The following is a 14,485-nucleotide window of genomic DNA, read 5'->3' as shown; positions in this document are numbered from 1 at the left end:
AATTTCAGTCACCCAATCTCAAAACGATAGAGTATTGTTTTACAGTTATTACATACAAAACTGAAGGCAGAAAGACCCACAGCAACTAAAGGTGGCTGTAGTAAAGGCCCAACAGAGCTCCGCAAGAGGAGAGCCAGCATTTTGTGATGCTCATGGTTTCTAGACAGGCAGGTTTTGCATTTTCTCATTTAAAACAGTCCATATTATCTCCCATCCTAAATGTTGGTTTTTCCAGCTACTTTTGATCCTCTGGAAATGGGGGTGGGAACTGATTTTTATAGACCAGTCCCCCACTCTGAATTGGAAAAGAACCACACTTTTCCAACACATCTAACATTTCAGGCTATATGAAGGCTTTCTCTGGGTGTTTCTTTGCTAATCTTAAAATTTAGTCTTGTCCCAGCATCATAAAAACCATGTCTGAAACCAGTGATGTCTTTAATATTTCTGGTATTAAATTTTGTTCTATTTGTACGAAAATTTTGCACATTTTTAAAGACTGAAATTCAGCAAGCTTTTAAAATCTAAGGTTTGAAATTCATAAAAGGTGCAAGACTCTTATTCTGAAATGCCTCTAGAAGCGTTTCCACCAGTGATATAAAATTTTTTTTTTTTTTATTAATTTCGCATTAATGAATTGTAAACCGGTTCAGTCCCAAACTCACAGCAGATTTCATACTGTCTGTATAGAAGTTTTACTTTGAAAGGTCTCCCCGGAACCCGCCCTTCTTCTGAAACGTGTCGCTTATTTCTCGACCACCGGGTCGTTGAGTGGTTGGACCCTTTCTGTGTCCGCGGGGAGAAAGGGGTTAAGCGGACATTTGGAAAGACCCTGTCGTGGCGTATAAAGGGCCCGTTACCCACGCAGTCCGGCGGCCTGTGCTGGCACCACAGCGGCAGTGATGCAGCCTTCTCCGTCGTCTCTACAAAGGCACACAGAAACGCGTCGGTAACCGAGAGAGACACGGCAGACCAGCGGAGTCTGCCGCCCGGGGCCCCCTCGTCCTCCCTCACCGCTGCCTCCTCCTGACCCGGCATGCGAGGATGTCCAGGAAGATAAGGAGCGGCAAAGGTCGAGCAGCGAGCCGGATCGATGCTCCCACGGCCGGTGAAGTAGACTCGACAAAAACCGTGTAGTTCGCCTGAACCCTGGCAGGATTGGGCTCGGCTTCTCGGTGGCTTCCAGAGACTCTCAGGATGAGGAAACCCAGAGTGATCCGGATGGTTTTTGCCTTGTCCCTGGGATGTTTCGTCATGGTCATATTCTACTTTAACAGCAGTCTGAAGCCAGGTGAGTATAAATCCCATAAATACACAATATTTCCCCCTCTGCTCTGCTTAAACTTGCTTCCACACCCTGCCATCGGAGCGCTCATTCTCCTGCATCCCCGCTCTGTCTGCCTGCCGCTACGCTAAGAATAAAACTAAAGCTAAAACATTAAACATTAGAAATTAAGCGCCCCGTGAATAGTTTACACAGACGTCCCAACCTGACACCTTTCAAGCAAAGAAAATATTTCATCACTTTTATCAGTTCATCTCCATCCATCTGCAAATGACTCAAGTATTTAAATATGAGGGTTTGTTTTTTTCTTTTATCAGTAACAAAAGAAATTTGATTAAATATTAATTTATAAGTTTTTCTAAGTTTAAAATCTCATATGATCTATAGTCCCATAAAGGGTTGTGTGTTTGTGAAGATCTCTTGTGTGGAGACAAAAGTGTATCTGATGTATGGGCTCTAGTTTAAAGTGTGCAGCAGACCAGCTGGTCCTTTTCTGTTGGCATATGGGTTTGCCCATGCCTTCATAATAAAACCCATTCATAACCCGCTGTGTTAATGGGTTGTGGCATACTTGTAATCCAATACACATATCAGTGAAGTGCATGAAAGCAGGCTATTGAGACATTCTTAGCCCAGCTATAAAGGATTTTTTTGTGCGACTTGTTGGTCCTTGTCATTCCAATACTAAAGCGTGGCCTCCAGCCCATTGTCATTTCACCCCGTTGTGCTCCATCCCGATGTCTTTATTTTCCCATGAAGCTCAGATCTAAATTGAGGAACAGGAGAAAAACTTCCATTAGCAGTGTTTAGCGCAGTGTTTCCTCAGCTACAGGGAGGAGGGCTGGGAGCAGACGCAGCTGGCTGGCAGTGGGGTTGTCCCTTCGGTGGGATCTGCTTCCCTCTGCCACATACAAAGGCCTCTTTCACACGTGCTCAGCTGTTTTAGGGGCCTAAAAATTGTAGGTATAGCCCATATTGTGAGGTGGATTCACGTTTAATGGCGATCCCAGAAAGTTTGGGTGTGTGACATGTCCATAAGTAACTTGTGAAAGATGTTACTGTCAGTGTAGTGTTACACTGTTAAAGTCGGGGGTATCGGTTATGATGGCGTGACTGATATGCTTTTCTGTCAGTAGGTTAACGTGTCAGTGTGGTAGGTGTGATTGTGTAAGATATAGTCACAAACCGTTACAGGTGTGTGGTTGAAATCAAAATCAAGGGTGTGGTTCTTCGGAAATGATGCGATAGTGCTGCAAGACGGTCTCAACATGCAGTTGTAAAATAATAAAGTAACGCTCTGTGCTGTTTAGTGTATTTACATTAAGTGATGTTTGCATTTACAGTAGGATCTCGCACTCGCATTGCTTTTGATTTGATAGTCATACTCTAAAAATGGGACACTAAAAGCTTGAGGAATTCTTAATCATCCCGGTAGAAAATCCCAGAAAGTTTTCGTAACCAAGTTTCTTCTTCAGCCTCACCTGCATTAACAATAAAGTTGGATAATAATTGAAACAAGCACCGCAGCCAAACAAAGAGCCAGGAGATCAGTTTCATGATCATTATTATGCAAAGCGCCATGACCATTGGTCAGTGGCCACGTGTACTTAAATCACAGCAGTGTAAGATGGTGCAAAATGTACTCTTAGCCCCCCTCACCGTGAACGTAAATAGGAAATGATCACCTCTAAACTGATCAGGGGGTTTCCTCATCATCTTACAAACCTGTGTTCATCTAAAAGCTTCTACTGCTGATCATAACAGCTTAAAAATGCCTCCACCAAATAAATATTGTCTTTCAATATTGCTCTGAAACATGGTGCTTGTTGTTTTGACAGTATTACAGAAAGCTTTATCGCGCCAGTCCAAAGGACTAACAAAAAAATGTGTCCTTGATAGTACTAGAGGCTAAAGTACTGCTATCCAGACGCAGGACTTCACATTTCTGACATTTTGAGGAGCAAATTCAAATTAAGAGATAGAAAATTACAGATAATCCAGGCCTTTGTGACATGTTTTTAGTGCCAGCTTCATAGATTAACAAAACTATGTTTCATCTGCATGTCAGTGGAAATGTGTACAGTATATATTTATTTTAGCAGGCGATCTCATAGAACTTCATAACTAACCTTTGACTTGACTTTTACATTTGTGACTTCTAGATAAAAACATTGGTTCATCTGTGTGCACGTCCTCGTGTAGCTATACTGGACAAATTGCTTTTGCTTCATTGTAACTAATAAAAACGGGAGACATGTCCTAGCAGGAAAAGCAGGGGTGTGTTAGTGACAGTAATGATGGTTTGCTGCTCGGTGATATAATGACTTAACGAAGCCATCGGCGGTCTTATTGGCCACACCTGTGCTTCTACTTCGTGGGAAATTCAGTGTTGGTGTGGAAGAGCAGCACACTAGAGCTGTCCCATCAAAAAGTGGCACTGCAAGTTAAATTTTTTATGTCCTTGTTAAGTAAGCAGGTCTTAAAACAGCATCATACGCTAGTCGCTTGAAAAAGAAGGTAGCAATCGTGATCAGTCACCATCCATTTAAACTGGCTTTTTCACAAGGTTGTGCGCTTCACTGTATAAAAGAAAGGGGAGCGCTTGATTCGTTACAGGTCCAAACGAGAGCTTTCTAGCCAGGATAAATGCACAAAAGCAATTGTTTCCTCACCAGCTACAAAAATCGGCACTGAATGATTTTCCAGTCCGATCGACAGTGCAAACCCCCCAAAATTAAAGATGCTTTTGTTTACGATTACTGTAAATTGCTATTGTGTATTAATTTGCCTTTGTGAGTTAATTTTGATTGAATAGGTTTACAACCAGTGCTTTGATGAGACACATGGCATAAGTGCACACATTCCTAGATGCTGCCACTGTTTTTTTTTGGGGGGGGGATTGGCTCCACGTATTCCAAACACACCTGGAATGCAGCTCACGCGCCGACCATTAAGCCTGCCTGTCTGCTCTAAGTGAATCTAAATTGGTTTCAGATATGCAGTTAGTTAGAGCTGCTTCACCTCCCCTATCTGGGGTAAAGGTCAGAGTGTTTTTAGGCGACGTGAAGCTGAAGGAGAACAGCCGCATAACAAAGGAACATAGTGCCAAGTCAGAGTTAGCATAAAATTACAGTGCTTGGAAATGCAGTGCTAATCCAAATTTAGCATAATTGCATAGATGCAGAGTGGCTTTAGTGTAACATCCTGGACAGAAATAGTTTTTCAGAACACGAGTTGCCTTTCATGCTGCAGAAACTTAACCCTTTGTGACGTCTTCGTATCCGGTCTTTGAAATTCACATCTGTTTTAGAAAAGCTGACTTTGTAAGATGGGCTTATGTGTCAGCGTGAGATGTCTTTACTACAGTCGCCACTATGATTTCGCCTTTGGGCTTTTAGACGCATTGACTGAAGAGGAAGAAGTATATCATAGTCTGGAATGTGGTGTTGTATGTTACAGCACAGTGAGGGACTTCTCCGTTTGTTTTCCTGGGAGTAAAATCCAGGAACATCACACATACAGATGTGAGCTGACTGCTATGAGTGTAGCTAGTTGTAGCTGTTTAATCACAAACAGAGCCTGAGACTATTGTGTGGGCCTCGGGGCAGCTGTTGTTATTCATGTACTGGAGACTTACCCCCATCTCATACCTCCCTTGTCTAGGCTTGACTTGAGGCCACAAAAGTCATAAAAATTAGCTTCCCAGAACTCTGTCGGAGCACTGACGAAATTGTTGCGGCGCTCTTTGGAAACTAATTTTCACACATGGTCACTTGTGGATGGGACATTATCCAATTAAAAGCAGACGCATCCACACGGGAACAGTGTGTGACCTGATCTTCGTATGCTGCGGCGTGCAGTTGCCAGCTGAAATCGCTCGCTCCTCCTGGCTGCTGTCAGATCCCCGTCCGTCTGCGGTGACATGGGGGGTCGGGGTGGTCCTGCTGTTCCAGCCTGTTCTCCAGCCAGCTGCATATTCATGAAACGGCACAGCAGGAGCTGATAGCACAGAAAGTACTCTGGAGGAATTTTTTCAAAATTACATTAGGACCATCTGCTTTCAGAGCCCGTATCCTCAAGTGATTTGATTTTTCTGGTTTGTCCTTTCGCAATTAAAGTTACTGAATAAGTCTTCTGCTCTACTGTTTCAATCCAAGTGCTCTGTGGTAGCCAAATAATTCAACTCATCCCCACTTTGGTCCAGACTAAATTACACTGGCAAATATTGTCTGGGTTAGGGTTGTTCTGGTTCAGTAATTTTAGTCGCGCTCGGTTAAAAAGCCCACGCAGAGCCAGGCTTTTATTATTCCTCACTCAAAGAGCAACAAGAGACATGACATCATGTACAGGTACATGTTTCTACATAAATTTTACATATACGGGTGCAATGATCTTTTCCTCTTTATCAAGCCTTTTCATAAGGCATATATGATATATAGTGATCATATAGTATATATAATGGAAGCAATAACATTTTTTAAAATATTTTATTTTTATGTTAAAATAATAAGTGGGTATACAGAGGGCTGTCACTCCTGGATTCCTATTGCAAATTGATTAGAATGCATGTCCATGCACGTTAGGCTTATGTGTGGTTGTAAATTGGCTGGTGGGATGGTTAATGTTAATCTGAGGTAACTAAAGTTTATACAATGAGGTGATGGTGTAGAGTGCTCGGAGTGATCAGGAAGAGTGCAGAATAAATACCAATCTATTTGATTGTGTTTACTAATGCATGCAGTGTTTGTCACAGTAAAGTTACTGACCGCCCTAATGTATGGTAGACATTCAGTGTCCTCAGATGATGAACCATAATAACTTGAATCACCCAGTAAACAGCTGTCATTGTAGGATCACAGAAATCTGTGACACTGACAGCAGTGACTAGTGGTTAAAGTGTCGCCTCACAGCAGGAAGCGTCCTCATTTTTTCTGTACGTATAAAACAGAAAACTCTAACACCAGGCTGTTAAGGTCCATTAGTGAATTTAACCATCATTTCTTTTGCATATGAAGAAAGTCGGAGGTGCCTAGACCCACGGGAGATTCAAGTTAAATGGGCCTCAGGATTGTACTACACTGGTGAAACATGCAGTCGGGTCAGTATTTTCCTGTGTGATGGATATTTCTCTTTACGGCCAAATATGTGTCTATTGTCACTGTTTCCAACTGCTCAAATGCAGAAGTGATGGATTTTAGTCAGCCAGCTAATGAGTCGCCCCACAAATGCACATTGAACTCTTTTACGCTTCTGCACAGGATCATAGGGACTCCTGGATCTGCAGACATTCTTCTAAGACTCAGCAAACAGACAGTACACCACCCACATGCTCCTGCCTATGCACTAACACCCTTTTCACACACACACATTTGTGGCCTAAAAGGATCAGGCTTTCCCTTGTACAGCGTCAAAGCTACTCTTTGGCAAGTCAGGTCAAGGAAGGGGGGGCAGTTTTCCCAGTGGGACCTAAACACAGAGCTCATTTCATGGCTCGGACAGCAGGAACACACATCGGCCTTTCTATATTTTGCATTTCCCCAGCATTTGGTTCCGTGCGTACCGTAAGGAATGCTGTAGGCTTTGGGGTCCAGACAGGGTTAAACCAACAGGACGACGTCTTCCTTTGAGTCTGCCTTAGCTGGGGTTGGTGAGTTTCAGACGTCTTGTATCAGTGGAGGAGTTAAGGGCAGCTGAGACACTGTTTTGTTAGAGTGGTACACGGTTATAACCAGCAGCTTTTTTTTTTTTTTTTTCCCCCTTCTAATGGCAAAACATAGCACACATTTTTCCACCTATATCTATGCTGTGCAGTGTGTCCTAGTGTCTGCGCCCAGTCCTCTGATATCCAGCTATTCTGACATTTTAAACAGTTTCTTGATATTTTCACCTGCCCCCCTTTTAAATACCTCATGAAAAAACTTGGACTGTAAATTTCCTTGCTTGCTAATTGATGCCAAGTTAGCAGATGACAGATGAGACACAAACCTTTTCAGTGTGCCGTCTCACCCTGTTGCTGAAACACTCAGTTTTCCAGGTGTTTGTCAGCTTCTGAATCATTTCAGCCGCTACCTCTCTGTTCCATTTAAGTGCTCTCTTTGGGAGGGGTCGCCATGAAATGTGTTTAGAAAACAGGTCAGATAAATTGGTGCGCTGTGGCAGAATGATCTCCTCACCTCGGCAGCTCAAGGCAAAAGACAAAGCCTCCTTTTGGCAGCAGCATCCGGCTGCATGTGACGCTCTTGATTCCAGTAATAAGGCATCATCTGGCTTTTTGGCAGAGGTGAATCCACTAAATGAGAAGATTATTTATGTGTCAAAAGAATTGATGCTGATTACTGTGAAGCTTGCTTCTTATGTATAAATCTCTGAGTGTTTGCTGTGATCAGTGATATTCTTGTTATTGCAACAGCTAAGTACTTTCTAAGTGTTTTCCCAGGTTGTTCGCCTGGTACTTCTACGTTTGCCTATGTCAAACCAGGAGCCAAGTTAATGTTGTGGGTGCTGCACACTCACAGCACCTTTTTATCTCAAGGTGATTGCAAAGGTCGGCTGGTAGGAAGAAACCTTTCTGCAAACTGAGTCTGACTTTGACTAATGGCAATCACTCTGTAAGATTGTTGAAGGTTTGCTGGTTGGCTTTTGGTTCTAATCCTCTAGAAAAAGAAGGCTGCTCAGCGCGATTCTAATTGCTAATTTGAATTGTTGAATTTCTGTCTATATAGAACCAAATTGCGTGTAATGATATCAGACTGATAGCACAAGCTCTGTCTCATGGCAACATTTACAGCAGGTTTTAGTAACATGGTTGGCATGCTTGACAATCTCATTTTGCAACAAAGTAACTGAAATTAAATAAGTAAATCTTATTGGATTAACACATTGAATAGTATGGGCCAGTAATATTGGCCTGCTGGTAAACCAGTTGGCTGTTTGTACCTCGACGGTGTTCCTATGGTGAGAAAGTTTAGTGTGGAACTTTGTAAAACTCCACTTTTGATGGTTGAAAGAGCGACCACCACACCGTTTTCAGCTGGAAGAATCAGAATAATTTGTCAGTACTGACAGCAGTACCAATGCTAGCTAACTGAATGTAATGTGTGTCAGGCACTGGCTTTATATGGGGTTGTAGTGGTTATTTGTGTTTATGAGTGATAAATTATCACATGTGGTCAAAGTGTAAGTCAAAGTGTAAATGATTGTAAAATGTGACGCTAACACAACAGTCATGTTCAACTGTTGAAATCCTGCTTATCAGTAAATCCACAAAGTGCCAAGTTTGATATGAGCCAATGCTGTCCTGTCCGAATTCAGGCAAACTGTGCTTCAAAGACTGGACAGAAGACCATGTGCAGATTTGTTGACATTGACCAAATTTGACTGAAAACAGAACTCACTTTAGCAAAATAAGTGCAGTTTTTTTTTTAGGTGTTTTGGGGAAATGGCTGCTTTGTTTAAGTTCCATGGGTCATTCCACACAGTATTTTAAGAGAGAGTGCAAAAGAACGAAATGCAATGCATCCCTTTTTTAGCTTTTATAAATTGGTCCTGAATAACTTTAGTTGCAGCCAGACTGGGAATTTTGCCTCTAAATTGGGTGCATTCAAGTTAAGTGGGAAACACTGTAAACTGTTTTAATGGTTGCTATCTGGGTAGAAGCCAGTGCAAGCTAACACTGAGCAGCTTATATTTTTATTGAACTGAACATTAACATTTAGTGCTATATCTGTGGTAGGGCTGAACGATTATGGTCAAAGTGATCATTTTGATCACTTGTTAGTCAGTATTGGTGTTCATTCACTTGGTTTGAGTGAATCTTTGGCAAAGATGTTGGTGACGTCAGTGCACCTTTGTGAGCGCTGATGCACAGTATGCATGCTCGCTTTAATGGACTTTTATGGAGCTGATGTTGGACAGTTCACGTCAGCAGCCATGTTTGTTTGTTTTTTTTGTTTGTTTTTTGTTTGTTTGTTTGTTTTGGCCGAGTTTTATTTAGAACTGCAGTTTTTGGTGGTTTTTCAGCCAGCTGATTGCTTAAGAGTATTTCTGAAAAATGGATGATGATGATGATGATCCACTTCGAGGCATGAGTGTGGCAGACATTTGAATTCTGTTGTATATCTTTGAACGTAGTCTTACTGGTCCAGGACACTTCAGAACGCCTGTGACTGTCACATGCTGGCATGCAGTTGGAGCTCCTGATTTGCTTTTTGCTTTGCATTCTATTGGCTGAGCACATATTTTAAATATTATGTGATCGTGTTCATTTAACTGTGGGAAGCTAAAATCATGATCAAGATTAAAATTCCATTAACTGTGCAGCCTTAATGTGTGGTGAGAATGCTGGCCAGTTGTAAAAGATTGCAAAATGAGGCGGCTGATGCAACAGTCACGGTCTACTGTTGCATTCCTCCTTATCAGTAACTGCACCTGGCATGCTTGATATAGACAACGCTACGCTGACCAGATTCATACATTATGTTAATAAGTACATGGGGATGGAGTGTGCATGTTGGAATGCAAGTGTATATATGAAAGTGTCTGAAATAAGATGTATAAAGATCATATATCAGTGCCCAATACTGTTGCACAGCTTCAGCATTTCTCTAGTTACTCTCACCTGCTGTTAGAAGCTAGTAAAGACCTGGGATTTCAGTTGTATGATCGACTGTGTGTCTCTCGCAGGTATTCTCAATGATTCTGTGTAGTATGCTTATTACTGCATGCTGCGCTGCCTGCAGTGAGCGTGTTTACAGCTCATAACCAGTTTGCCATGAGTGACCTGACCACACCACAGGGAGGAGAGAGGTGCACACATGTGGTCACTTGAGTCTAACAGTAGCCTGTGCTCAATAGTGTTGGGCCTGTGCAGTTTCCACCATTACAGCATCATTGTCTCCAATTAAAGCAGCTAATTAGTAACAAATCCTGAGCTTTTGTAAATCTAATTGTCTCCAGATGACAAATGTTGCTGTTCGTGCAAGTTTGGAGCGTAATGACTGCATAAAAGGCAGATTTGTACATAAGGCGTTTGTGCATACTGCCATTTGAATAATGGCACAGCACAGGAAGTCATTTGTTCAATGGGCAGTTAGTGCTGAGTTGCACTGCTCAATCTGGACTTGCAGCCACACAGCTGCTTGCAGATGTTTACTCCAGGGAAAAGCAGCCTGGCCTTGTCTCTGTGAGCAAACTGATGTCATTTCATTGTTGATGCGCTGTGAAGAGCACGTCTCTAACAGGAAGTTTTGTGTTTAAACTTGAGTTTAGCCATGAGCCAGTGGCTTCAAGACAAAAGAACCAAATCCTAAAGTGGATTTTTTTTTTTTTTTTAAATCAAATGATGAAGATGTTAATTGAAGGGACAGACTTTATTCATTCCGAACTTTATAAATAATCCCCCTTTTTCATTTGTTGAAAGTGACAGGTATCCCTGCAGTCCAGCACCTGTGGACATCATCACATGCTTCCTTCTTTGAGGTTTGCTGTTCACTTTTGGTCTCAGTAAGTGAAAAGCATGCTGGGCTGATGTTAGGTGACCGACTCTGTTCTTTGCCCTGAGATTTGGGTTATGATCCGTTTGCATTGTTATACACTGTCTGAACAGTTTCGGAGCATTTGTCTGAAACTGAGCCTCTTTGGACCTCATAGTGGTCCAGTGAACTGCTTCTGTGTAACACTTGAAACAAGTTCAAATACGACTTTTATCTGCTTAGTTTGCTGTCGATAATGAGGGAACCTGGCTGTTGGACTGCTTGTCAGTGAATTTCGAGCCTCTAAAACTGGGGGAGTTTGTGAAAATGGATGTAATCATTAAACAGTTAATGTGATATTTTTCTTCACATTGTGGTTATGGAGCAAGAAGAGTTCCGGTTTCAGAAAAATGAGTCAAGTTAAATTTAAATGGCAGCAATACAGAAGAACATTTATGGAGTTTTCTGAATGAGTTTCAATGGATTATTGCCTGTATCGCTTGAACCTCCTGAGCAGCAAGGGGTGAACATTTGTTAGTGAAAATATGGAAATTTCATGTGTGTGTGTGTATTTGAATACTTGAATTCCTTGAATCGTCAAACATACTGGGAAGTTCATGAATTGAAGCAAGGTCTAACTTGTGTAGAAAGGGATCACTAATTGCAGGGATTATTCTTCCTGGAATCGACACGCACGCTAAAAGCAAAGTTGGTTCAATGCTGGATTTTCCAGAAAGAGGCACCGATGTCACCATGAAACTACAACACTGCACCAGGTGGTCTGAGTTCAGCGAGATACTGGAAACCTAACCCTCTTCAACTGAATCAGCAGCATGAGGACTTATTCTGTGAGCTTTTCACAGCAGCTTCAGATTGCCTGATCTTTGGACAGAGCCACGCTAGCTGTTTCTTTTCCCAGTCTTCTAACGCAGCGGTCCCCAAACCCCGGGCCACGGACCGGTAGCGGTCCGTGAGTCGTTTGGTACCGGGTCGCGAGAGTTGAGGCTCAGGTGTGAAATGTATGGTTTTCAGGGTTTTTATCAGTTTTCAGCGTTATTTTGTTATCGTTTTTATCGTTAACTCGGTTTTCCTGGGTCTTTTCACGTGTGTTATGAATAAATCTTCTTTTTTCGGTACCGGTACTAGTTTTATTTTGTTGTATTTATCCGCGACACCTTAAAGGCCGGTCTGTGAAAATATTGTCGGGCATAAACCGGTCCGTGGCGCAAAAAAGGTTGGGGACCGCTGCTCTAACGAAGTGCCTCCTGGCTAACTTCATAATTTAAAACACTAAAATGACTCATCTCATCTGAAGAAGGGGACAGATTGCAGTTTTATCTTCAAGCTAACACTTACTGGCTAAACACACCAGAATACATCTGCGTTTCATTTAGGGAGTGTGCGTTTTTCATAAAAGAACATCTGATGAAGCGGGGCTATCTGTGTTTATCTCTGAGGAAAAGACAAATAACCTCCACACTACGCTGCAGATGGAGTGAAGATATGGCTTTTATAGAAAGTGACTACGTCCACAACATGCATGCAGATCAGATGGAAGTGTCTCTCTCAGTAACTCAGTCTCGTGAGTGTTGATTGTAACCTTACATCTGTGGCCGGAAAGTGTTCGATGTGATGAGCTTGTTCTGTAAATCAAATAAGCTGTGCTCCTGTGGGGATGTTCGCAGTGTCTTGGAGTCCTGCTGCTCCCTGTTGTGTCAGTGAGTCATGGTTCAGCAGCGTGGTGCTCATCTCTGCTTTCACTGCAGGCAGGTTGGAGTGCAGAATACGTGATGGTAGATGCTGTTCTGAGAGCTCGTTTTCATTTTTCTAACTATGATGAAACTGTTTGAGTTGGAGTGAAGCAACCACTGCCTTTTCAAACCAGGCCGCACGCCTTTGCATCTTTCTTTTTTTTTCTCCAACGAAGGCCTGCAGCTTTTAGGAGGAACAGATCGACTACCTTTACCCAGATTAAATCTGAGGATCATGTGGTGAAACTCTATACATGTCCAATATCTGGAAGGAAACAAATGATGGCTCTAAGCCAAAGGACATAAATAAGGTCCTTTTATCCTTCCTTTCAAACTTGAGTCTGACATAACGTGGAAAATGAAATGTTCTGCCCGGCCAAAACTCTTGTTCCGTTTCTAAAGCACTCGAGCAAATAAAAGCAGCGATAACAAACCATGAAAGTTTACTTTATTGTTTCAGTGCAACGTTTTTGTGCTCAGTTTGTGTTAATGTTCTACAGTGCACTTTATTCTCCTGTTTTATCTGTCTAATGATATACCACCCTGTATTATTATTTATGATAATGGTAGTTAACACCAACAGTAGTAGTTAAATAGTAAATGAGCTGATTCTTGTGTACTGCTTGGGTTCTTGCTTGAGGATATTTGGCTAATTATAATTTTGGCATTCAGTAATTCAGTGAATGATCAAATAAAATAATTGCGCTGCACCTCTTTATCCTCGGCCTTTGTTCCTCCCTGAAACCCTGCAGTAAGCTCACGCCCCTTCAGGCTGCAGCATGTTAAACTTCAATAAAAGCGCGAAGTCAGCGACTGATTGGTAAACATGGGATGGACACCGTCCGCCTTCTAACTCACCTCATGTTGACAGTTTGCAAATGTATCGTGCATATTTTCTTTAAAATGTGTCCACAGAAATATGAACACCAGCCAAACTACCACAGTCAGGGTCACAGGACCACATTTGGGCGTGATGACACACATTCACAAAAGCATTGTTAGTGATAATTCAGCGGTGACGGCTCCATAACTGATGTGCTTTTTCCTCAGCCTCAGAGGCGGTGGGTGAAAGCAGCAGCAGACAGAAGTCGAGGAGGAGTCCTCTACAGACGCTGTACGATGGCGATCAGGTCAGTCTAACGTCATGTGCACTTTAAATATTTATTTCTAAGGATTTATTCCAGGATTACTCAGGGTTATTTTAGCAAACTTGGCAAAGGTTATGATAAATAGTCATTTTGTGATTTTATGATTCTTTGTGTTTCTGGAACGTTCTATGTTTGAATGAAAGAGAGCACATATAACCAGACAGGATAGGCCGAGTGTTTAATGATGAACAGGGTCTCATTTTTAATATTTAATAATAATCTTCTAGCTGTGGAAATTCAGTCCTCCTGCAGTTTGTTGGCATAAATAAATCAGTGTCCAAAACTCTTGAGTCACAATTGTTTATACTTTGCTTGGGAAAAAGAAGTAGGTGGAGTGATTTACTGAAACATGCAAACATACATGGAAATGCAGTGTAACGGTAAAAACAGACTTTGTACAATTCTAACAAGCTTGAAAGTTCACATTTGGTGTGACCGCCTTTATTCTTCAGAACAGCTGGAACGCTAATGAATGCTTTCTTAGGACTGACTAGACTTCAGAAATAGTTCTGCAGGCTTCTTGAAAGACACTCAAAAGCTCTTCTCTGGATGTTGGCTGCTTTTCGTTCTGTGCTCGGTCATGATGATCCCACACTGATTCAGTCATGTTGAGGTCCGTGCTTTGGGGAGGCCGATCCATGGCTGATAGGAAAAAAAACCACAGAGGTTTTTAAGGAGCTTGGAAAGAAAAGCATCTGGACTTCTTTAAGTTTCCTTGAAGATGTTTCACCTCTCATCTGAGAAGTTTCTTCAGTTTTAAGAGCAACTGGTGGAGAGTCCCAGTTTTTAAACCATATGGGAGTGTTCCCAAGTGGGTCATGGACCCCCCCC

The 14,485-nt window shown here is 42.1% G+C and overlaps 1 protein-coding gene across 1 annotated transcript in view; it reads left to right on the top strand.

Moving 5' to 3' along the window:
- The first annotated feature begins 719 nt into the window (after positions 1-719).
- Positions 720-14,485, top strand: part of LOC102193737 (carbohydrate sulfotransferase 11-like) — a 20,277-nt gene continuing 6,511 nt past the window's right edge. The window contains exons 1-2 of the mRNA XM_005726657.1: positions 720-1,291; positions 13,557-13,636. Of these exons, the coding sequence (XP_005726714.1) occupies positions 1,198-1,291; positions 13,557-13,636 (174 nt within the window). The 5' untranslated portion in view covers positions 720-1,197. The remainder of the gene's footprint in view (positions 1,292-13,556; positions 13,637-14,485) is intronic.

Source organism: Pundamilia nyererei, unplaced genomic scaffold (assembly GCF_000239375.1).
Source record: "Pundamilia nyererei isolate P.nyererei 1_Seehausen unplaced genomic scaffold, PunNye1.0 scaffold00021, whole genome shotgun sequence".
Taxonomy (NCBI): Eukaryota; Metazoa; Chordata; class Actinopteri; order Cichliformes; family Cichlidae; genus Pundamilia; species Pundamilia nyererei.
Note: the sequence above shows the minus strand (reverse complement) of the source record. Positions and strands in the feature narration are given on the sequence as shown.